General features: G+C 39.7%; 1 protein-coding gene across 15 annotated transcripts in view; it reads left to right on the forward strand.

Annotated features, from left to right (window-relative positions):
• The window catches only part of ASH1L (ASH1 like histone lysine methyltransferase), a 228,048-nt gene that overhangs the window by 65,813 nt on the left and 135,914 nt on the right, over window positions 1-26,321 (forward strand). For all 15 annotated transcript variants that reach the window (XR_010157608.1, XR_010157610.1, XR_010157609.1 and 12 more), the window contains exon 3: window positions 14,556-19,119. Coding sequence is in view for 12 of the 15 variants with exons in the window: in XM_054672121.2 (XP_054528096.1) it covers window positions 14,556-19,119 (4,564 nt within the window). In the remaining 3 variants the exon portion in view is untranslated. The remainder of the gene's footprint in view (window positions 1-14,555; window positions 19,120-26,321) is intronic.

The following is a 26,321-nucleotide window of genomic DNA, read 5'->3' on the forward strand; positions in this document are numbered from 1 at the left end:
TTCTGAAAAGAACAGTAACTAGAAATCAGGCTTATTAGATAATAAAACAAAAATTAAAAGGGTTAGAATATTGTGGTTGTGGTGCACTGGCAGACGGAAAATCACTGACGCCGAATAGAAAATCTAATAATTGGCTGGGTGGGGTGGCTTACACCTGTAATCTCAGCACTTTGGGAGGTTGTGACGGGAGAATTGCCCGAGCCCGGGAGTTTGAGACCAGCCTGGGCAACATAGTGAGACCCCCCCCCTCTACCAAAATTAAAAAAAAAAAATAGCCAAGCGTGATTGCACATGCTTGTGATCCCAGCTACTCAGGAGGCTGAGGTGGAAGGATTGCTTGAGCCCAGGAGGTCAAGGCTACAGTGAGCCATGTTCTTGCCACTGAACTCCAGCCTATGTGACAGAGCAAGACCCCACCTCAAAAAGAAAAAGGAAGAAGAAAAGAAAAACTAGTAGTAGACTCGTGTATACGTGAGGATTTAGTACATGGGAAGTGTAGCATTTCAAATCAGAGGATGAAAGATGGAATTATTCAGTCAATTCCATTAGAACCGGTAGTTCTGTAGTAGATTTTATATTACCATACACACATATACATGCATACATATATATTAAACTTCATGAGTGCATGTCTTTTTTCTTTTTATGGCTACATTTACTTTGAGAAGACAAAGATGTCATTTTCCACATTCAAAAGAAACTACAGTCGTGTGCTGCGTAATCATGTTTGGATCAATGACAGATCACATTTTGGTGGTCCCATAAGAGTATAATGGAGCTGAAAAATTCCTGTCACCTAATGATGTCTTGATGATCCTGACCCTGTGTAGACTTAAGCTAATGTTTGTTTGTGTTTTAGTTTTTAACAAAAAAGTTGAAAAGGTAAAAATAAATTTAAAAAATTTTAAATAAATAATTTTAAAGATACAAAGAAAAGATTTTGTACAGCTGTATGTTATATTTGCATTTTAAGCTGTTACTACAAAAGAGTCAGAAAGTAAAAAAATGTAAAAGGTAATAAAGTAAAAAAGGAAGCTAAGGTTAATTTGTTTTGTTTTATTTATTTATTTATTTTTAATTGAGACAGAGTCTTGCTCTTGTCGCCCAGGCTGGAGTGCAATAGCACGATCTCGGCTCACTGCAGCCTCCGCCTCCTGGGTTCAAGTAATTCTCCTGCCTCAGCCTCCCGAGTAGCTGAGATTACAGGCTCCTGCCACCATGACCAGCTAATTTTTGTATTTTTAGTAGAAACGCAGTTTTGCCATGTTGTCCAGGCTGGTCTCAAACTCCTGACCTCAAGTGATCCGCTGGCCTCAGCCTCCCAAAGTACTGGGATTACAGGCGTGAGCTGCTGTGCCCAGCCAGATGAATTTATTATTGACAAAGGGAAATTTTTAAAAATTTAATGTATCTTAAGTGTTCAGTGTTTATAAAGTCAACAGTAGTGTACAGTAATGTCCTAGCCCTTCACAGTCACTGAGCATTCACTGACTTTCCCAGAGTGTTGTACAGTCTTGCAAGCTCCATTCATGATAAGTACCCTAGACAGGTGTACCTATATTTTCTATAAGTAGATTTTTATCTTTTATACCATATTTTTACTGTACCTTTTCTATGTTTATATACAAAAATCCTATTTTTTTTGCAGTGGCCTATAGTGTTCAGTACAGTACCACGCTGTACAGGTTAGTAGCCTAGGAGCAATAGGTTATTCCATACAGCTTAGGTGTGTGGCAGGCTATATCATCTAGATTTGTGTAATTACACACTATGATCATACAATGACAAAAATCACATTTCTTAGAGACATTTCTTAGAATTTATCCCCAGTGTTAGGTAACACACACCGTACTTTGATTCTACTTCATCATCTAGCTGTCACCCCACTTCACTGTTTCCCTTGCTATTCTTTACTTACTTTTTAGATTTCTCTTTCCATTCTCTTTCAAACCCATATCAACCAGGTTTTTGCTCCTTAATAAAGGAACTGCTGTTGCATGATTACCAGTGACTCCAATCCAACAAACAAATGTATGTTCTCATTTCTATTTGACTTGTCAGCAGCATTTGTCGCTCCTGGAAATATGTGCTTCATTTGGGTTCCAAGATACCACACATTCATTCTCTCTCTCTCTCTCTCTCTTTTTCCTTATTCTTTTCTGGCTTCTCAATCTTCCTGATCTTTAATGTTACAATACCTTGGTGTTATCAGTCCTTAGTTTACTGTTCGGTTTACATTCACCCTCACTCGGTTATGTCCAGTCTCAAGCTTTTAAATGTCAATATGCTGTTGACTTCTAAATTTGAATCTTTCTTCTTAGGCTTCTCTACTTTGATGTTTAGTAAGTATTTCAATTTTAACATGTCTCAAACTAAACTCCTGATCATCATTTTCAGTCTTCCTCTAAGTGAGTTAATAATTTCCTCACTTCTGTTGTTACTAAAATGTTAGCTGATCATCGCAGCATAACCTAATTGCCTAATTAATTTTGTAAGCCCTCTCCTAGTATTCACTTGCTGTTTATCCCGTAACACTTGCCACCTTCTAACAAATAATAATCTTTAAAAGTTTTTTGTGTTTTTTCTTTACTGTCCTTCTCTCTGCAATTGTCTGTCTTTTCCTTGACATATCCACAACAATGAGTAAGTACCCATAAATATTGTTGAATGAATGGTCAAGTCATATACCTCTTCATAAAATCTTCGAATGGCTTCCTCTTTCTTGGACTGAAAAATGTCCATTTTCCTACCACCTGCAACATTACTCTTCTCTTGCTTACTCTAGTACTGCAAACCTGGATTCTTTATTGTTCTTTAAACAGACAAGCTCCTGGCTCAGGGCCTTTGCTTTCTTGGTTCCTGTTTTTTCCCACATACCTACGTGGATCCATCTTTGTCTTTCACCTCCTTTTCATTTCTGCACAATTGAGTTTTCAATCAGAACTTTCCGACAGCCTGTTTTAACATTGTAAATTCTTTCCATCCCTGGCCTTTTCAATTCCTCCATGCTCTGATTTTCTCCATAGTGCATTTTATCATCTGATATACCAAATATTTTACTTATTTTCTCTACTTTGCTCATGCATTACAATGACATCTCCATGGAGGAAGATGTTTTTGGATTTTTTTTTAACTGCTGTTATCCTCAGTGCTCAATAGTAGGTACTTAGTAAATACTTGCTGAAAAAATGAAAAAAAAATTTTTTTTTGAGATGGAGTCTTGCTCTATCCCCCAGGCTGGAGTGCAGTGGCACGATCTCAGCTCACTGCAACCTCTGCCTCCCTGGTTCAAGCTATTCTTCCGCCTCAGCCTGCCAAGTAGCTGGGATTACAGGCACACACTGCCACACCCAGCTAATTTTTTTTTTTGTATTTTTAGTAGAGATGGGGTTTCACCATGTTGGCTAGGCTGGTCTTGAACTCCCAACCTCAGGTGATCCTCCTGCCTCAGCCTCCCAAAGTGTTGGGATTACAGGCGTGAACCGCCATGCCCCCCCTGAAAAAGTGAATTATTGATGAAGCAAGAATTTAATATTATAAAATGAAATCAAGTGTTCTTGAATACTATCAGTTATAGTTAGAAAGTATTCTATAACAGCAAAAAGAATTTATTAATAAAAGAAACAGCAGAATCTATGAAATACTTAGAAATATATTTAACAGCACATGTTTAGGATTTATATAGATAAAATTATAAATACCCAGAAACACGAAAAAGCTTGACTAAATACATTTACTTTGTTATTGTAGAGCTAAAGTTAATGTTGAGATGTTTTTCTACATTAAGATACAAAGTTAGAGCCATGTGAGGTTTTTTAAAAACTTCAATCATATCTCAAGTTTGTGAGGAAGTATACATATGGAAAAACAGTCCGATGAAAAGGTTATTAAAGTAGTGGTGATATTTGCACAATTCTGTAACTATAGTTAAAAAAAACCCACTGAATTGTGCACTTTAAAAGGGTGAATTTGGTTGGGTGCAGTGGCACATGCTTGTAATTCCAACACTTTGGGAGGCTGAGGTAGCCAGATCACTTGAGCTCAGGAGTTCGAGACCAGCCTGGGCAACAAAGTGAGTGTCTTATCTCTAGAAAAAATTGGCCAGGCATGGTGCATGGTGTTGCATTCTTGTGATCCCAGCTACTTGAGAGGCTGAGGTGGGATGTTGGCTAGAGCTTGGGGGGGCAAAAGTTGTGGCAAGCTGAGATTGACACTGCACTCTAGCCTGGGCAACAGAACCAGGCCTTGTCTCAAACAAAAACAAGGTGAATTTTATGGCATGTGAGTTAAGTCTCAGTAATGTTGTAAATAAAATAGAGAATTTCTATAGGAATACAAGAAAAAAAAACCTACTTGTTTTCAAATATTCAAACGTTATTATGAAGTTATAATATCCATATATTAGTGGCACAAGAATAATCATAAATATGAATGAAACAAAACCTTAGGAACTTAGAGTAAGATCCAAATACGAATAAGAATATGTAATAAGTATGTTATTACATTACATTAATTATAAATAATCAGTGGGCATGAAATGAGTAATGTTCTTAGAACAATGAGCAAACCTTTTGGAATAAAGGCTACTTCCCTACCCCCAGATTATATTTTTAGAATTTAACATGGCAAATAAAGGAAAAACGAAAAGAAACCGAAAAATAATTAATTGAAAGTGTAGTGAAGATTGTCGTCTAGAAGGACATGATTTTTCCAAGTATAAGAAAACAAGACTGGGCGTGGTGGCTCACGCCTGTAATCCCAGCACTTTGGGAGGCCGAGGCTGGCGGCTGAGGTTGGGAGTTCGAGACCAGCCTGACCAATATGGAGAAACCCTCTCTCTACCAAAAATACAGAATTAGCCAGGCATGGTGGCACATGCCTGTAATCCCAGCGACTCGGGAGGCTGAGGCATGAGAATCACTTCAACCTGGGAGGCAGAGGTTGCGGTGAGCCAAGATTGCACCATTGCACTCTTAGCCTGGGCAACAAGAGTGAAACTCCATCAAAAAAAAGAAAAAAAAAGTAAACAAAACTGTATTCCACCTTAGGCTGGAATATATTTTTTCATGAATGAAAAAAAGAGAGCTGGGTGCGGTGACTCACGCCTGTAATCCCAGCACATTGAGAGGCTGAGGTGAGTGGATCGCTTGAGGTCCAGAGTTCGAGACCAGCCTGGCCAACATGGTGAGACTCCATCTCTACTAAAAATATAAAAATCAGCCAGACGTGGTGGCGGGTCCCTGTAAACCAGCTACTTGGGAGGCTGAGGCACAAGAATTGCTTGAACCCAGGAGACGGAGGTTGCAGTGAGCCGAGGTTGAGCCACTGCACTCCAGCCTGGGTGATAGAGCTAAACTCAGTCTCAAAAAAATGAGAGAGAGAAAAAACCCCAAAACAAACCTATAAAGTTAAAGAGACTATTTTATTTAATGCAGTGATTAAGCACTTTAGTTATGAAATCAGACTATGTTTAAATTATTTCTTAATCATTTACTGGTTAAGTGACCTTGAGCAAGTTAGCCAATATCTAAAACACTCTTTAATCTTTTAAATGAGGATAGTTATAGTAATTTCACTATATGGTGGTTGTAAGGAATATGTGAGGTAATTAGTACAGTTTTTCATAAGTATTTGAATACATAAAAGATTTTGGCCAGGCACAGTGGCTCATACCTGTAGTCCTAGCACTTTGGGAGGCTGAGGCAGGAGATTGCTTGAGGCCAGGCGTTCAAGACCAGCCTGGGCCTTTCACTTTTTAATAAAAATTTTTAAAACCTTTTGTTTAAGATTTTAACTTCAAGAAGAATAGTAGGTGAAAGACAGCTGGTAAATTGGGAAAAATGTGCAACATGTGAGAAAGAAGTATTATATTAAGGGCCCATCTAAATTAGAAATGACCTCCACAATTTAGAAAAATATGGACCAGGATCTTGAACAGCTTTTCACTGCAGGAGAAATACAGATGGCCAGCAAAATCATGTGAAAAGACGTTTAGAATAATAGATAAGTCAAATATAAACAGAAATGCAATAGGAAGTCTTTTTTTTTTTTTTTTTTTTTTTTTGGAATCAGGGTCTCACCCTGTCTCCCAGGTTAGAGTGCAGTGGTGTGATCATGGCTCATGGCTCACTGCAGCCTTGACCTCCTGGCTCAAGCCATTCTCCACTTCAGCCTCCCATGTACCTGAAACTACAGGCATGCACCACTGTGCCCAGCTAATTTTGGAGATTTATTTTTTGTAGAGAAGGGGGTCTCCCTGTGTTGCACAGGGTAGTCTCAAACTCTTGGGTTCAAGTAATCCTCCTGCCTCAGCTTCCCAAAGTGTTGGGATTACAGGTGTGAGCCACGAGGCCTGGCCAGAAAAAGAGTGTGTGTATGTGTGTGTGTGTGTGTGTGTGTGTGTGTATGTATGTGTGATGTAGTCTGGCTGTGTAGCCCAGACTGGAGTGCTGTGGTGCGATCTTTGCTCACTGCAATCTCCGTCTCCTGGGTTCAAGCAATTCTGCCTCAGCCTACCCCAGAAGCTGGGATTACAGGTATGTGCCGCCACTTCCAGCTGGTTTTTTTTTTTGTATTTTTAGTAGAGATGGGGTTTCACCATGTTGGCCAAGCTGGTCTGGAACTCCTGACCTCAAATTATCCACCCACCTTGGCCTTCCAAAGCGCAAGGATTATAGGCATGAGCCACTGCGCCCAACCCTGGATGTCTTTATATAAGGTTGTGACATCTTACATACTGACAATTGGAAATAAAAAGTCTTTTTTGGCCGGGTGTGGTGACACCTGTAATCCCAGCACTTTGGGAGGCCGAGGTGGGCAGATCACAAGGTCAGGAGATCGAGACCATCCTGGCTAACACGGTGAAACCCCATATCTACTAAAAATACAAAAAATCAGCCGGGCATGGTGGCGGGCGTAGTCCCAGCTACTTGGGAGGCTGAGGCAGGAGAGTGGTGTGAACCTGGGAGGCAGAGCTTGCAGTGAGCCGAGATGGCGCCACTGCACTCCACCCTGGGCAACAGAGCGAGACTCCGTCTCAAAAAAAAAAAAAAGTCTTACATGTCATTGTCTAGTGTGTAACTAATGCATATGCCCTTCAGCTTTGTAATTTCACCTTTAAAAATTTACCTGAAGGAAGTAATTGAACAAGTATGCAAAGAAAAATGCAATTGGATGTTTACCATATTGTTATTTTTATTTTATTTTATTTATTTATTTATTTGTTTATTTTGAGACAGTGTCTCCCCATTTATTTATTTTTTTTGAGACAGTGTCTCCCTCTGTTGCCCAGGCTGGAGTGCAGTGGTGCAATGTCAGCTCACTGCAAGCTCCGCCTCCCAGGTTCACACCATTCTCCTGCCTCAGCCTCCCGAGTAGCTGGGACTACAGGCACCCGCCACCATGCCCGTCTAATTTTTTGTATTTTTAGTAAAGACGGGGTTTCACTGTGGTCTTGATCTCCTGACCTCGTGATCCACCTGCCTTGGCCTCACAAAGTGCTGGGATTACAGGTGTGAGCCACCACGCCCAGCCCCTTTTTTTTTTTTTTTTTTTTGAGACAGAGCCTCGGTCTGTCTCCCAGGCTGGAGTACAGTGACACAATCTCGGCTCACTGCAACCTCTGCCTCCCGAGTTCTAGTGATTGTCCTGCCTCAGCCTCCTGAGTAGCTAGGATTACAGGTGCGTGCCACCACACCCAGCTAATTTTTTTGTATTTTTAGTAGAGATGGTGTTTCACCATATTGATCAGGCTGGTCTCAAACTCCTGACCTGATGTTCCGCCCTCCTCGGCCTCCCAAAGTGCTAGGATTACAGGTGTGAGCCACCGCGCCCAGCCTACCATATTATTTATAGTAACAAAAAGCCAGAAACTATTTAAGTACAGTCAGTAGGTGGTTGATTTTATGAATTATGAACTATTGTGAAACTGTTGAATTTAACATCTAACTCTTATTTACACATAAAGGTGTCATATCATTTAAAGCAAATGGGCTACAAAACAGCAAGCATTGTTGGCTCCATTTGTATAAAAGAATGTACACTTGTTTATTTTGATGTATACGGTAAAATATCTGAAATGTAAAGTCTTTATTCATGAAAGGTATTATTTATACTTTGGTTCTTTTTTTTAAATGAGAGTATTTTATATGTGGAATAAAGCTATTTTTCTGTTGGAAAAAATTACATGCTTAATATCATGTTTTAATACAGCATCTTTTTCAGTGCCTAATTGATAATATGCTCTCTTAAAGTGATAACTCTTATCAGTCATTTTAAAAGGTTCTTACAAATGTAAGAGGATAATATCATCAGTACCAAATACAGTTTTCAAAATCTTTTTTTTTTTTTTTTTTTTTTTTTGTGACAGAGTCTTGCTCTGTTGCCCAGGCTGGAGTACAGTGGTGTGATCTCGGCTCACTGCATCCTCCGCCTCCTGGGTTCAAGCGATTCTCCTGCCTCAGCCTCTTGAGTAGCTGGGACCACAGGCATGCGCCACCCTGCTAATTTTTTTTTTTTTTTTTTTGTATTTTTAGTAGAGGCGAGTTTCACCATGTTGGCCAGGATGGTCTCACTCTCCTGACCTCGTGATCTGCCCACCTTGGCCTCCCAAAGTGCCGGGATTACAGGCATGAGCCACTGTACCCGGCTTCAAAATCTTAATGTTGTCTCATTCATTTATTTTATATAGTATCAGGATTTGGAAGAAAAGATTTTTGAAACCAACATCAAATTATCTGTGTGCCTTATTTAGTCATAGACCATTTACTGTGGGATATGAACTCTGTTTTAAACTGCTTTTAATTTCTCTCAGATATTTATTTCAGGTAAAAGTGAAAAACCAGGCCAGGCACAGTGGCTCATGCCTGTAATCCCAGCACTTTGGGAGGCTGAGGCGGGTGGATCACGAGGTCAGGAGTTCAAGACCAGCCTGGCCAAGATGGTGAAACCCCGTCTTTACTAAAAATACAAAAATTAGCTGGGCCTGGTGGCGGGCTCCTGTAATCCCAGCTACTCAGGAGGCTGAGGCAGAGAATTGCTTGGACCCGGGAGGCGGAGGTTGCAGTGAGCCGAGATGGCGCCACTGCGCTCCTGCTTGGGCAACAGGGCAAGACTCCATTTCAAAAAAAAAAAAAAGTGAAAAACCAGGCTTGAACACATTCATTAGCCAATTAAGGAAGCTGAATATGTTTCTACTTTACTTTTAGACAGAATTTAAAAAATAACCTCCTATTTAAGTATAACATACATATAGAAAAATACCCATCATAAATGTAACAGCTCAGCGAATTTTCATGAACTCAGCCATATGGGACAACCAACATTCAGATTAAGAAATGTGTTTGCCAGGTGCGGTGGCTCACCCCTGTAATCCCAGCACTTTGGGAAGCTGAGGGAAAATCACTTGAGCCCCGGAGTTCGAGATTAGCCTGGGCAACAAAGCAAGACCTCATCTCTACAAAAAAACCAAAAAACAAAAAACAACACAAAAAAATTAGCCAGACATGGTGGCTTGTGCCTGCAGTCCCAGACTTGGGAGGCTGAGGTGGGAGGATCACTTAAGCTTAGAAGTTCAAAGTTATAATCAGGTCACTGCACTCCAGCCTGGGCCACAGAGTGAGACCCTGTCTTAAAAAAATAAAAAAGTAGTATGACATTGCTAGCACCCAGTAAGAACCCCTTGGGCTTCTTTCTCATTACTGTCCTTACCATGAGTAATAATTTTTTTTATTTTTAATATCATAATAAATTTTTCCTCTTTGTGGTCTTTATATAAATGAAGTCAGAATAGGTACTCTGTTTTTCTGGCTCCATTAATTCAGTGTTGTTCGTGAGGCTTTTTGTTTGTTTGTTTGCTTTTTAGGTGGAATTTCATCCTTGTTGCCCTGGCTGGGGTGCAATGGCATGATCTCAGCTCACTGCAACCTCCGCCTCCTGGGTTCAAGCGATTATCCTGCCTCAGCCTTCCGAGTAGCTGGGATTACAGGCATGTGCTACCACACCCGGCTAATTTTGTATTTTCAGTTCAGACGGGGTTTCTCCCTGTTGGTCAGACTGGTCTTGAACTCCTGACTTTGAGTGATCTGCCCGCATCAGCCTCCCAAAGTGCTGGGATTACAGGCGTGAGCCACTGTGCCCAGCCAGAGCTTTTTTTTTTTTTTTTTTAAACTGTAATACATGGTATTGCGTGTAATCATAGTTCACATTTTTAAGGATAAGTTTTAAAATTGGAATGTCATTTTCAGGCATAAATATGTTTAAAAATATTTAAAACAAACTGCTTAATATTTGTTTTTAAAAGTATAAAAGTAATGAATGGGAATTGTTTTTTCATTTTTAATTTCTGTGGATACATAGTGTATTTATGGGATACATGAGATGTTTTGATACAGGCATGCAGTGTGTAATAATCACATCATGGAGAATGAGGTATTCATCCCCTCAAGCATTTATCCTTTGTGTTGCACACCATCTAGTTATACTCTTTTAGTTATTTCAAAATGTACAATTAAATGATTATTGACTATAGTCACACTGTTGTGCTGTCAACAGTAGGTCTTATTTATTCATTCTTTCTATTTTTTTTTATTTTTATTTTTGGTACCCATTAACCTTCCCCACCTCCCCGGGATTCTTTAATATAATGTGAAGAAAGTGTGTGGGGTTTATTTAATTTTCAAGTTAACATAAGTCTGAGTATATGAGACTGTCAAAGCCAGTTTGCCCTTGGGCAAAATTATAAGGTCCAGTCCAAAAGAAGAGATAGTTCCCTTTATTCTGAGTCAATCAAGTACCACATGTATTGTGTTCATTTAAAGGTGCCACATGTAAAGAGGGATATTTACAAACTTAAAACACTTGCATCAGAAAATGACCAGAAAGAAGTGAAACTGTTGAGTCAGGAAGTTAAATATTTTGGTTGAGTTCAAATGTCTGACAGCCATTGGGAAGAAGAGGAATTAGACTTACTCTGATTTTTAGAAAGTGAGACTTGGACCAGTAACTGAAAGTTGCAAAAAAATATATTTCACTTTACTCTTAGGAAGAACTTTTTTTTTTTCAATAGACACATTTCATTATGGGAAATTTAATACAAAAATATAGTGACTAGTTCAAAGTGAAGATACTAGAGTTATATACCTGTCACTAGGATCATCTTTTATATTTCTTGTCTAATATTTGGAAACAGTCATTTCTGCAGGAGCCCTGATTCATTTTAATGGGAAATGTTTTAGAGACCATGGTCTTGAGGTGTTCATTGCTAATGGGTTGTCGATGTTTGTAGGCATTTTAATGGATAGAGAGGTAGATAGACTTCATATATTTTTAATTCTGTCTTAAAAGTATAGCTTTTTACTTCTTTGATTTTATAGTTGTATGTTTTTTGCTTCTAACATTTTGGTTCCTAGTGATATTCACATGGTTACCTATTTTATCTATGTATCTGTTAGTCATCTATCTGTCTAAATTCAAAATTACTATACTCTATGTATTACCAGTAATATGCTCACTGAGGGCAATTTACCACTTTCTTTTGCTGGGCAAGATGGCTTGTGCCTGTTAGCCCAACTACTCAGAAGGCTGAGTTGGGGGAGGATGGCTTAAGCCCAGGCATTCAAGGCTGCAGTGAGCTATGACTATGCCATTGCACTCCAGCCTGGGTGACAGAGCAAGACCCCATCTCTTAAAAAAATAAAAATAAATAAAAATAAAAAATAGAGAGGTAGAGGTTCTTTGGTATTTGGTTTTGGGTTTTTTTTTTTTTTTTTGAGACGGAATCTCGCTCTTTCGCCCAGGCTGGAGTACAGTGGTGCTATCTTGGCTCACTGCAACCTCCCCATCCCAGGTTCAAGTGATTCTCCTGCTTCAGCCTGCTGAGTAGCTGGGACTACAGGCATGCGCCACCATGCCCAGCTAATTTTTTGTATTTTTACTAGAGATGGGGTTTCACCATGTTAGACTGCTCTCAAACTCCTGACCTCAGGTGATCCACCCGTCTTGGCCTCACAAGGCGCTGGGATTACAGGCATGAGCCACTGCACCGGGTGGTTGGTTGGTTTTTTTTTTTTTTTTTTTTTTTTTGAGACACAGCATCACTCTGTCACCTAGGCTAAAGTGCAGTGGTACGATCTTGGCTCACTGCAACCTCCCCCTCCCAGGTTCAAGCAATTCTCATACCTTAGCCTCCCAAGCAGCTGGGATTACAGGCGCCCGCCACCACGTCCGGCTGATATTTGTAGTTTTAGTAGAGATGGGGTTTCACCATGTTGGCCAGGCTGGTCTCAAACTCCTGACCTCAGGTGATCTGCCCACCTCGGCCTCCAAAAGTGGTGGGATTACAGGCATGAGCCACTGCGCCTGGCTGGCTTGCTTGTTTGTTTGTTTTTTGGGTAATGTTTTGAGATTTAGGATGTAGATTCTCAATATTGTGTTTTATAGTAATTCAAAATAATTACTTTTCATATACTTATATAACTAATTTTCTATATATTGAATAGATGAATTTCTTTTTTGTTTGTTTTTGAGACAGAGTCTTGCTCTTTCGCCCAGGCTAGAGTGCAGTGGCGCAATCTCGGCTCACTGCAACCTCTGCCTCCCAGGTTCAAGCGATTCTCCTGCCTCAGCCTCCCGAGTAGCTGAGATAACAGGCACGTGCCACCAGCCCCAGCTAATTTTTGTATTTTTAGTAGAGATGGGGTTTCACCATGTTGGCCAAGCTGGTCTCGAACTCCTGACCTCAGGCGATCTGCCCACCTGAGCCTCCCAAAGTGCTGGGATTACAGGCGTGAGCCACCATGCCCGGCCTATTGCTTTTAATATTTGGAGATCTGGGATGCTTTCCTTTATTATATATAACTTTGTTTCATAACTATGTAAAACACTTCCAAACTAAAAACCATAAAGTTAGATGCATAGGGGTCTAGTGTCTAGCCCTGTTTACTTTCCCATAAGTCACTGTTTTCGCTAATCTTTGGTTCATTCCATTTTAAAATATAATCGATAGGCATATATATATTCATATTCTTCGTCCCCATTTTCTTATACAGAAGGTATATTATATGTATAAGGCATAGCATAGCATAGCATATTATAACCATTGTTCTCAACCTTGCTTTTTTTCATTTAATAGTATATCCTGGAAATCACTCCATAGCACTATATTGATATCTCTTCCTACTCCTCCTACTTTTGTTTTTGTTGACAATTTCTCAATATTCCATTGTACAGATGTACCTTACTTTATTCAGCCAGTTTTCTGTAGATAATTGTTTGGATTTTTTTAGGGTTTTTTTTTTATATTAAAATAGTGATGCATTTTGGACCTTTGTGCAGACATTATATTTTTAAGAGTGTATCTTGGGTAGACCCTCAAAGTAGGATTTCTGGGTCAAAGGATGTAGTTAAATGCATATGGAATTTTTCTAGTTTATAACTAGATTGTAGCATTTTCCATGCAGTACATTTTCATACGTGCTTGAATTTGGTTTTATGTTTTCTATCCTGTTTCATTGGTTTGTCTTTTCATTTGTCACTTCTGTACTGTTTCAGTGATTGGGGCTTTGAAAAATGATATTTGGTATGGTTATTCCCTGGCTTTTCTACATTTTAGGTTTTTCTAGCTATTCCTGCATATCTATTTTCCCCATTGAACATCATAATAAATTTTTCTAAATGCCAAAGAAATCTGTTGGTATTTTTATTGAGATTGCATTAAATTTATAAATTTGGTTAGGGAAAATTGTCGTCTTTATGTCTTCCTATCCACAAACACAGTATAACGTTACATTTGTTCAGTTCTGAGTATTTTATATTTAGGAAGAACTCTTTAGTGGTTATCCAAAAGTAAAACAGACTATTGTGTGAAGTAGTGAATTCATTTCTAGAGTATATAGTGAGGATTCATGAATTAGCATTTTACGGTAAATGACTTAAATGTTACTTCCCATTCTAAGATTTTATATAAAAACACATTCTGATGAAAATATGAATTTTTAAATTGTCTTTCCTATTCCACATTAAGAGAGAGCTCTACTGCTCACTCAAGACCATAATTGAGAATGAGTTATAAAAGAGTAGAAGTAGGTTAGGGATTGTCTTCTATAGGTTTAGAATCATTTAAGTCAATGAAGGAGGTAGGCAGTAAACTATTATTTTAGATGACGACCATAGGATGCTGTAACTAAAAATAATTTTCTTTTCAAAAATGGTACCTTCATATGCTTCATTTATATTTACCCAGTCAAAAGTAAGATGAAAGTAGACTATTGATTTGCCATTTAAAAAATGTCAAAAATATCAGGGATATTTCTAAAGACCCTCTAATATATAGTTTTATCGTGTTGAAAGTCAGCAAAGATAATATACCATGATAGCCTCTCGTATAGCAGCAGATGAGCTAACATACTGTGACATAAGTATAATATTAGGTTTTTTAAAAACCTCTGTTGCCTATTGTATATCTGATATGTGATCCATTAGTTTGTTGGATTGTTAAGCTAAGCTAAAGTGGTATAAGGTTTACTCCCTCTTTAACTTTTTTCTTGTTCAAATTTTAGGACCCTTCAAAGTTGTACAAGAAAGCAGATGATGTTGCAGCCATTGAATGCCAGTCTGAAGAAGTCATCCATCTTCATTCACAGGGAGAAAACAATCCTTTGTCTAAGAAGCTGTCTCCAGTACACTCAGAAATGGCAGATTATATTAATGCAACACCATCTACTCTTCTTGGTAGCCGGGATCCTGATTTAAAGGACAGAGCATTACTTAATGGAGGAACTAGTGTAACAGAAAAGTTGGCACAGCTGATTGCTACCTGTCCTCCTTCCAAGTCTTCCAAGACAAAACCGAAGAAGTTAGGAACTGGCACTACGGCAGGATTGGTTAGCAAGGATTTGATCAGGAAAGCAGGTGTTGGCTCTGTAGCTGGAATAATACATAAGGACTTAATAAAAAAGCCAACCATCAGCACAGCAGTTGGATTGGTAACTAAAGATCCTGGGAAAAAGCCAGTGTTTAATGCAGCAGTAGGATTGGTCAATAAGGACTCTGTGAAAAAACTGGGAACTGGCACTACAGCGGTATTCATTAATAAAAACTTAGGCAAAAAGCCAGGAACTATCACTACAGTAGGACTGCTAAGCAAAGATTCAGGAAAGAAGCTAGGAATTGGTATTGTTCCAGGTTTAGTGCATAAAGAGTCTGGCAAGAAGTTAGGACTTGGCACTGTGGTTGGACTGGTTAATAAAGATTTGGGAAAGAAATTGGGTTCTACTGTTGGCCTAGTGGCCAAGGACTGTGCAAAGAAGATTGTAGCAAGTTCAGCAATGGGATTGGTTAATAAGGACATTGGAAAGAAACTAGTGAGTTGTCCTTTGGCAGGTCTGATCAGTAAAGATGCCATAAACCTTAAAGCCGAAGCACTGCTCCCCACTCAGGAACCACTTAAGGCTTCTTGTAGTACAAACATCAATAATCAGGAAAGTCAGGAACTTTCTGAATCCCTGAAAGATAGTGCCACCAGCAAAACTTTTGAAAAGAATGTTGTACGGCAGAATAAAGAAAGCATATTGGAAAAGTTCTCAGTACGAAAAGAAATCATTAATTTGGAGAAAGAAATGTTTAATGAAGGAACATGCATTCAGCAAGACAGTTTCTCATCCAGTGAAAAGGGATCTTATGAAACCTCAAAGCATGAAAAGCAGCCTCCTGTATATTGCACTTCTCCGGACTTTAAAATGGGAGGTGCTTCTGATGTATCTACGGCTAAATCCCCATTCAGTGCAGTAGGAGAAAGCAATCTCCCTTCCCCATCACCTACTGTATCTGTTAATCCTTTAACCAGAAGTCCCCCTGAAACTTCTTCACAGTTGGCTCCTAATCCGTTACTTTTAAGTTCTACTACAGAACTAATCGAAGAAATTTCTGAATCTGTTGGAAAGAACCAGTTTACTTCTGAAAGTACCCACTTGAACGTTGGTCATAGGTCAGTGGGTCATAGTATAAGTATTGAATGTAAAGGGATTGATAAAGAGGTAAATGATTCAAAAACTACCCATATAGATATTCCAAGAATAAGCTCTTCCCTTGGAAAAAAGCCAAGTTTGACTTCTGAATCCAGCATTCATACTATTACTCCTTCAGTTGTTAACTTCACTAGTTTATTTAGTAATAAGCCTTTTTTAAAACTGGGTGCAGTATCTGCATCAGACAAACACTGCCAAGTTGCTGAAAGCCTAAGTACTAGTTTGCAGTCCAAACCATTAAAAAAAAGAAAAGGAAGAAAACCTCGGTGGACTAAAGTGGTGGCAAGAAGCACATGCCGGTCTCCAAAAGGGCTAGAATTAGAAAGATCAGAGCTTTTTAAAAACGTTTCATGTAGCTCACTATCAAATAGTAATTCTGAGCCAGCCAAGTTTATGAAAAACATTGGACCCCCTTCATTTGTAGATCATGACTTCCTTAAACGCCGATTGCCAAAGTTGAGCAAATCCACAGCTCCATCTCTTGCTCTCTTAGCTGATAGTGAAAAACCATCTCATAAGTCTTTTGCTACTCACAAACTATCCTCCAGTATGTGTGTCTCTAGTGACCTTTTGTCTGATATTTATAAGCCCAAAAGAGGAAGGCCTAAATCTAAGGAGATGCCTCAACTGGAAGGGCCACCTAAAAGGACTTTAAAAATCCCTGCTTCTAAAGTGTTTTCTTTACAGTCTAAGGAAGAACAAGAACCCCCAATTTTACAGCCAGAAATTGAAATCCCTTCCTTCAAACAAGGTCTGTCTGTGTCTCCTTTTCCAAAAAAGAGAGGCAGGCCTAAGAGGCAAATGAGGTCACCAGTCAAGATGAAGCCACCTGTACTGTCAGTGGCTCCATTTGTTGCCACTGAAAGTCCAAGCAAGCTAGAATCTGAAAGTGACAACCATAGAAGTAGCAGTGATTTCTTTGAGAGCGAGGATCAACTTCAGGATCCAGATGACCTAGATGACAGTCATAGGCCAAGTGTCTGTAGTATGAGTGACCTTGAGATGGAACCAGATAAAAAAATTACCAAGAGAAACAATGGACAATTAATGAAAACAATTATCCGCAAAATAAATAAAATGAAGACTTTAAAGAGAAAGAAACTGTTGAATCAGATTCTTTCAAGTTCTGTAGAATCAAGTAATAAAGGGAAAGTGCAATCCAAACTCCATAATACGGTATCAAGTCTTGCTGCCACATTTGGCTCTAAATTGGGCCAACAGATAAATGTCAGCAAGAAAGGAACCATTTATATAGGAAAGAGAAGAGGTCGCAAACCAAAAACTGTCTTAAATGGTATTCTTTCTGGTAGTCCTACTAGCCTTGCTGTTCTTGAGCAAACAGCTCAACAGGCAGCTGGGTCAGCATTAGGACAGATTCTTCCCCCATTACTGCCTTCATCTGCTAGTAGTTCTGAGATTCTTCCATCACCTATTTGCTCTCAGTCTTCTGGGACTAGTGGAGGTCAGAGCCCTGTAAGTAGTGATGCAGGTTTTGTTGAACCCAGTTCAGTGCCATATTTGCATTTACACTCCAGACAGGGCAGTATGATTCAGACTCTTGCAATGAAGAAGGCCTCAAAGGGGAGGAGGCGGTTATCTCCTCCTACTTTGTTGCCAAATTCTCCTTCGCACTTGAGTGAACTCACATCTCTAAAAGAAGCTACTCCTTCCCCAATCAGTGAGTCTCATAGTGATGAGACCATTCCCAGTGATAGTGGAATTGGAACAGATAATAACAGCACATCAGACAGGGCAGAGAAATTTTGTGGGCAAAAAAAGAGGAGGCATTCTTTTGAGCATGTTTCTCTGATTCCCCCTGAAACCTCTACAGTGCTAAGCAGTCTTAAAGAAAAACATAAACACAAATGTAAGCGCAGGAATCATGATTACCTCAGCTATGACAAGATGAAAAGGCAGAAACGAAAACGGAAAAAGAAATATCCCCAGCTTCGAAATAGACAGGATCCAGACTTTATTGCAGAGCTGGAGGAACTAATAAGTCGCCTAAGTGAAATTCGGATCACTCATCGAAGTCATCATTTTATCCCCCGAGATCTTCTGCCAACTATCTTTCGAATCAACTTTAATAGTTTCTATACACATCCTTCTTTCCCCTTAGACCCTTTGCACTACATTCGAAAACCTGACTTAAAAAAGAAAAGAGGGAGACCCCCTAAGATGAGGGAGGCAATGGCTGAAATGCCTTTTATGCACAGCCTTAGTTTTCCTCTTTCTAGTACTGGATTCTATCCATCTTATGGTATGCCTTACTCTCCTTCACCCCTTACAGCTGCTCCCATAGGATTAGGTTACTATGGAAGGTATCCTCCCACTCTTTATCCACCTCCTCCATCTCCTTCTTTCACCACGCCACTTCCACCTCCTTCCTATATGCATGCTGGTCATTTACTTCTCAATCCTGCCAAATACCATAAGAAAAAGCATAAGCTACTTCGACAGGAGGCCTTTCTTACAACCAGCAGGACTCCCCTCCTTTCCATGAGTACCTACCCCAGTGTTCCTCCTGAGATGGCCTATGGTTGGATGGTTGAGCACAAACACAGGCACCGTCACAAACACAGAGAACACCGTTCTTCTGAACAACCCCAGGTTTCTATGGACACTGGCTCTTCCCGATCTGTCCTGGAATCTTTGAAGCGCTATAGATTTGGAAAGGATGCTGTTGGAGAGCGATATAAGCATAAGGAAAAGCACCGTTGTCACATGTCCTGCCCTCATCTCTCTCCTTCAAAAAGCTTAATAAACAGAGAGGAACAGTGGGTCCACCGAGAGCCTTCAGAATCTAGTCCATTGGCCTTGGGATTGCAGACACCTTTACAGATTGACTGTTCAGAAAGTTCTCCAAGCTTATCCCTTGGAGGATTCACTCCCAACTCTGAGCCAGCCAGCAGTGATGAACATACAAACCTTTTCACAAGTGCAATAGGCAGCTGCAGAGTTTCAAACCCTAACTCCAGTGGCCGGAAGAAATTAACTGACAGCCCTGGACTCTTTTCTGCACAGGACACTTCACTAAATCGGCTTCACAGAAAGGAGTCACTGCCTTCTAACGAAAGGGCAGTACAGACTTTGGCAGGTAAGAGAGTTATTTTGTTACCTGTTATTTGTTAAAGAAATAGGTTATTTTCCACAGGTGCCTGATAAATGTAGATGAACTTTTAATATATATATCTTTTTTTGTTTTTTAATAAGTGTATTTTGAAATCTCAGTATTCCTTAAGATTTAAGAAGTAGGGAATGTCTATATTATTTTTTTGTTTTGAGAAGAGCTATTATTGTCAAAAAGAAAAAAAGAAAGAAATATACATAACTTTTGGAAACCAGGAAAAATCATTCATCTTTTTTATGTAGACAGGTTATTACACAATTTTTATAAAGACAAATGGCTCATAGGTCTGTTAGTAGTATGCAGGATCTCCCACCACCCCCTGCCCCCACCACCCCCTGCCCCCACCACCCCAAGAGGTAAAAGGTAATGCTGGAAGGATTTTTAATGTATATTAATCCAGTAGTTATAAATGCATCTTTGTTACAGGAAGAATATGTTATTAATACTGTATGTCTCATAATAAAAATTCAAACATTGGACATTTTCAGCATTGTAAAATTTAACTGAATATTCATTCAGACAGACTTCATTTTGCAGCGTACCTTTTGATGTTTTCATAAAAGCTGCTTCAATTAGACAGAAAAAAAAGAAATCTGGAAAATGCATTTGTACATCTAGAAAGAATTGTACATCTTTTTCTCTCTTAATTATACACCTTTTAAGAATTGAGAAGATAGAAAACAAAGAGTAAGCATTTGCCACTCGAATAAAAGATTAGAAGTTCTTTGTGAGAGATCTTAAGCCTGAGAGTTTGTAAAATAACTCTAGGAAGTCCATAAACCCTCTGATGTTGTAAGTAAAATTACGGGTATATATGTTTGTGCATCTTTTTTAGTGATAATCTAGAAAAATTTCATCAGATTTTCCAAGTAAATTCTCTAAATCTCAGTATATTCTCTAAACCTCCTATATAATGGGATTTGTAGGGGTATTATGAAAAGTAATCACATAGTAAGCATGCAAATATTAGTCATTATTATTATTCCCCTAAAAGATTAAAAGCTTGTGCATTAGGCCAGGCGCAGTGGCTCACACCTGTAATCCCAGTGCTTTGGGAGGCCGAGGTGGGCGGATCATGAGGTCACAAGATCGAGACCATCCTGGTTAACACGATGAAACCCCATCTCTACTTAAAATACAAAAAAAATTAGCCAGGCATGGTGGCAGGTGCTTATAGTCCCAGCTACTCGGGAGGCTGAGGCAGGAGAATGGCGTGAACTCTGGAGGTGGAGCTTGCAGTGAGCCGAGATAGCACCACTGCACTTCAGCCTGGGCAACAGAGCGAGACTCCATCTTAAAACAAAAAACAAAAAACAAAAAAAGACTTGTGTATTAGGGAAAAGATAAACCCCTCGAATACAAAGAGTTTTTGTTCCTGATTTTCATTATTCATGAACTTTTGAAAAATTAAAACTTAGTGGAGAATCTGAGTGTTCCTTAGCTTTTAACAGTGTTTATTTATTTATTCATTTTTTTATTTTGAGACGGAGTCTTGCTCTGTTGCCCAGGCTGGAGTGCAATGGTGCAATCTCGGCTAACTGCAACCTCCGCCTCCCGGGTTCAAGCGATTCTCCTGCCTCAGCCTCCCGAGTAGCTGGGACTACAGGTGCATGCCACCACACCTGGCTAATTTTTTATATTTCTAGTAGAGACAGGGTTTCACCGTGTTAGCCAGGATGGTCTCGAACTCCTGACCTCGTGATCCGCCCATCTCGGCCTCCCAAAGTGCTGGGATTACAGGCTTGAGCCACTGCACCCGGCCAGCTTTTAACAACGTAAAGAGAGAAAAAGTCTTATGCTTAGGTCCATTCAACAAATAGTTTATTTAATCAGTAATAGTTACTGAATATCAGGTATTTACCAGGCATTCTACTTTGTGGGCCCTTGTTATATAATAGAGAATGAGGCACACAGGTTCATTGAGTCATGGAGATTATAGTAGAGGAGGTAGATAATAAACAAAAAATCACATTACGTGTTGTTAAAATTGTGATAAGGACTGTAAAAGGGAGAGAGTACAGCATGAAATGGGGAGCCTAACCCAGAGAAGTCTTTCCTGAGAAAGTGATCCTAAACTGAGACCTGGCAGATGTGCAACATTTAACTGGATAAACAGACTCATTCATTATTCATTCATTTACTGGTTCATTTATTGAATTCCTGAAACATACAGGACTATTCTAGTCACTGGCATATAAAATAGTAAATGCCTGATATCTGACCTCATAATTTTCAGCTTAGTGAAGGAAGACAAACCATAGAGTGATAAGCAAATAAATAATGGCTTAATTGAGAAAAATGCTATAAAGTTAATACCATGGAGTGTTATGATACAGATTAAAGGGCTGGCAGAAGGGGATCTAATTAGATAGTTACTAGTTATGGCTGAGGATAAAAAGTTGAGACTTAAAGGATGAGAAGCCACAGTGAAGTCCAGGCGTGGTGGCTCACGCCTGTAATCTCAGAACTTTGGGAGGCTGAGGTGGCCAGATCACTTGAGGTCAGGAGTTTGAGGCCAGCTGGCCAACACGGTGAAATCCCATCTCTACTAAAAATACAAAAATCAGCCGGGCGTGGTGGCACGTGCCTATAGTCCCAGCTACTTGGGAGGCTGAGGCAGGAGAATCGCTTGAACCCAGGAGGCGGAGATTGCAGTGAGCCCAGATCACGCCAGTGCAACAGAGTGAGACTGTATCTCAAAAAAAATTAAAAAAAAGCCACAGTGAAGAACATGTTTTAAGATTCTCAGTTGGGAAGGAGTTTAGATATTGGATAAACTGAAAAAAGCTTCATCGTGGTGAAAGAGGAAATACAGAGAGAATAGTGAGAAATGTGGCAAAAGAAGAGACCAAACAATGTGTTAAGAATTTTGGATTTTATATTAAGAACAAAAGACAAAGGAGTATTGATTTTAGGTTTGCATTTTTAAATGATGATTTTGCCTTCTGCATGAACACTGGATGGAGAGGATAAAAATAATTTGAAGGAAACTGGTTAATAGGCAATTGCAGTAGTCTAGATAACATGATGGTGCTTATATTAGGTTAGTGGCAGGCTTATGTCTGAACATATGGGAGATTGGAGATAACATGCACTAAGAGAGAGAAGACTATAGGAGGAGCAGATTTAGAGGAGAACACAGTTTTTTTTTTTCTTTTGTTTTTGAGACAGGCTCTCACTCTGTTGCCCAGGCTGGAGTGCAGTGGCACGATCTTGGCTCACTGCAACCTGTTTGCTGGGCTCAAGCCATTTTCCAGCCTCAGCCTCCTGAGTAGCTGGGACTACAGGTGCAAGCCACCAATGCCAGGCTAATTTCTTTGTATTTTTGTAGAGATGGGGTTTCGCCATGCCGCCCAGGCTGATCTTGAACTCCTGGGCTCAAAGGGACCCTCCTACCTTGCCCTCCCAAAGTGCTGGGATTATAGGCCTGAGTCACCACTCTGAGCCACTTTTTAATACATACAGTTTGAAGTGTCTGAACATTGAAGCGGAGGATTTGAGAAGGTCGTTGGATATCTAGTTCTCAGGCTTAGTAGAGAAGCTTGACCTGGAGATAAGAGCATTTCCTCTGAGTATATGAAAAATTGTGTTAGGCAATATCATTCACTAAAAAGGGCTTCTGGGTGAAATAAAAGTTAGGAACAGACTCTCAAAAACCTGTGCAACTTTATAAGCAGAGCACCAAGAAAAGTAATAATTTTCAAAAACAGCAGTTAAAAAGACATACTAGACCAGGCACAATGGCTCATGCCTATAATCCCAGCACTTTGGGAGACCGAGGCAGGCAGATCACCTGAGGTCAGGAGTTCGAAACCAGCCTGGCCAACATGGCGAAACCTGTCTCTACTAAAATAAAAAAATTAGCCAGCAGTGCTGGTATGCGCCTGTAGTCTCAGCTACTCGGGAGGCTGAGGCAGGAGAATCCCTTGACCCTGGAAGGTAGAGGTTGCAGTGAGCCGAAATTGTGCCACTGCACTCCAGCCTGGATGACAGTGTGAGAGTCTGTCTCAAAAAAAAATATGTATATATATTGTTAAGACTAAATGTCTTAATAAATAAAGAGGCTGGGAATGGTGGCTAATGCCTGTAATCTCAACACTTTGAGAGGTGAGGTTGAAGTATCACTTGAGCCTAGGAGTTGAAGACCAGCCTGGGCAACATAGGAGCCTCCCATCTCTACAGAAAAATGTTTTTTAAATTAGCTGGGCATGATGGCATGTGCCTGTAGTCCTGGCTACTCAGGAGGCTGTGGCAAGATGATCACTTGAGCCCGGGAGTTCAAGGCTGCTACTGTAAGCTGTGATCGTGCCACTTCACTCCAGCCTGGGCTGGCAGAGTGATACTCTGTCTCAAAAAAAAAAAAAAAAAAAAAATAGAAATACTACAATAAATATAGGCATTAACCTTCCAGGAAAAGATGAAGGTAGCTTGTAGGGATATAAAGAAGGGTTGAAGCTGCTCAACTGTAGGCACAGAAGGATGTCATTGGTAGATAAATGTAGCAATGCCAGACATAGCTGGTTCTAGTGTATTGTACCTGTTTGTTTCTTTTGTACAAACATTGAGAGAAGCCACACAATAAAAACACTTGCAGAAAAGTCTGTTGCCAGTAGGAGCCAAGAGGAAGAATGTGGATGAATGTACATTTTGAACAGAACTACATTGCTTATGGCTTTCTTCATTTAGTTTGTGTTGGTGTACTCCTTCGTTCAGCTGCTAGTTTTGTCCTGCAAAATATTTATGTGCTTTAAAAGTCATGTATTAACCAATACAACTTCCATATTCTGGTATCATTCTTGTATTTATCAATGATACAAGAGCTATTTAACTATATAGAAACACATACAATAACAAAACATACTGTATACCTTTATGAATTTTTATATGTATAATCATGAGAGTAATGATATTTTCCTTGGGAGAGAATAGGGAGTGAAAAACAAACAGCCTTGGGTAGCTCTGAGGAACTGCAGTATTTAAAGTAGTGCTTAAAAAACTGTCAGCTTTTGGCCCACATGTGATTCTTTGTGATGATCTCTACACTTTTTAAAAAATTGCTCATATTAAAAAATGTAGCAATTTTACATAAAAATGTGGAATTCTGCTTCTCAGAAAAATCAGAACATCTGGCAACAATTAGTCCACATTTCGTGGATAATAGTGACGGCTGGGGCTCAGTATTGGCAGGCCCCTTTTCATTGCTGCTTGTATTCTTTTGTTCGCCACAGTCCTCACTGTTTTCTGTTGTGTGTTGTATCTGGCCCTCTTCAGCTATTTAAAGAGGGAATTTTTGGATTTGAGATCCCTAATTTCAGAGTCATGAGAAGGAGATTATAAAGGATGAGTAAATTGAGGTGAAGGTGATATGAGATGACAGGTTAGGATGTTGAATGTATCATCTACATGGACATTGAAATTACCCAAGAGGACAGTTACAGAAGTTGGGGTGAAAATGGTGGATGTGAACCTGGTTTCAGGGTCCTTGGGGAATGAGAAAGATAGCAGGGAAGTTTATGCAAAAGTACCTGTGTTAAGTACGAATTTGTCTTTTTAAAGATTTCCTTCTTTATTTAATTATTTGAGATGGAGTCTCTCTCTGTCATCCAGGCTAGAGTTCAGTGGCGTAATCTAGGCTCACTGCAAAACCCGCCTCCTGGGTTCAAGCTGTTCTCCTGCCTCAGCCTCCGAGTAGCTGGGATTGCAGAAGTGCACCACCACATTTGGCTAATTTTTGAATTTTTTGTAGAGTCGGGGTTTCACTGTATTGGCCAGGCTAGTTTCAAACTCCTGACCGCAAGAGAACCACCTGTCTCAGCCTTCCAGAGTACTGGGATTACAGGTGTGAGCCACTGCACTTGGCTTTTTTTCTTCTTTATAAAATAACATACAGAAACCACTAAGACCTCTCTGAAGTCACTGCTCTGACACTAGTTCTCTATCACCAATTGGATGTTGTACAATTTAGTTCAATTCTGAATACAAATTACCTGAAGCTAGTGAAGACCTCAAGTTAAGAGCAAAGTTCATCATGAGACTGCAGATGCCAGTCACAAATTTTGGTGTTCCTGAGACATCCATACTTCTGCCTGGCCTGCTAAAAATTTGCAACTTCCTGCAACCCCCCCAATTTTGGTAACTTGTTAAAAGGACTCACAGAACTTGTGAAAGCACTATAATATGATTACAGTTTTGTTACAAAGGATGCAGATCAAGAACAACTAGTTGAAGAGATACATAGAGCAGTGTTTGGTGCAAGAAGGGTCCACAGACCTCCATGCCTTTCCCCTTGTGGAATCCGGGCACATTGCCCTCCCAGCACATCACTATATTCACCAACCTGGAAGCTCCAGTGAACCTCAGTGTCCAGAGTTTTTACTGGGGCTCTGTTAGGTAGGCCGGATTGATTAGATCATTGGCCATGTTTTTTAACTCAATTTTCAGTTCTCCACTCCCTTGAGGTTGGGGTGACCCAAAGTTTCAGATTTTTAATTATGTGATTTGGTCTTTCTGGTCACCGGCCCCCATCTTGAAGTTACCTCAGGCTTTCATCTCACTGTCGTAACAGAGACATTCCTGTCACTTGGGTAATTACAAGGGTTTTTGAAACTCTGTGCCAGGAACCAGGGACAAAGACCAGCTATATTCTTTATTTGATCATAAGTCTAAATTCTTTTGTTAATTGTTCTCTATCTTGGAATCTCTCCATCTTCTTCACAATTACTGTTGATAAGTACATGGAGATGTGACTTGATTTTCTAATAGAAACTTAATATACTTTTTTCAGGTAGATGTGAGAATAGGTTTAGTTGTCTTAACAAAAACCAGTCGAGGGAAAATTTTTAGTTAAGCAGAATACTAAATAAAAATATTAATTCAGGCTCAGATATCTTTTGTTTTGATCCCTTTGAAAGTCAGAACTGGTTTTGTTTAGGAGTATTTTATGTATTTGATTTTTATTCTTAACTATTCCCTTATGATGGTAGCTGTTCTTTCAGCAAACAGTTATTTTGTGCCTATTGTGTGCCAGGAGAAGGAACATGCTGTAATTCCAGCACTTTGGGAGGCTGAGGTGGGTGGGCCACTTGAGGTCAGGAGTTCGAGATCAGCCTGGCCAACATGGTAAAACCCTGCCTCTACTAAAAATACAAAAATTAGCCAGGCATGGTGGC

This window comes from Pan troglodytes, chromosome 1 (assembly GCF_028858775.2).
Source record: "Pan troglodytes isolate AG18354 chromosome 1, NHGRI_mPanTro3-v2.0_pri, whole genome shotgun sequence".
Lineage (NCBI taxonomy): Eukaryota > Metazoa > Chordata > Mammalia > Primates > Hominidae > Pan > Pan troglodytes.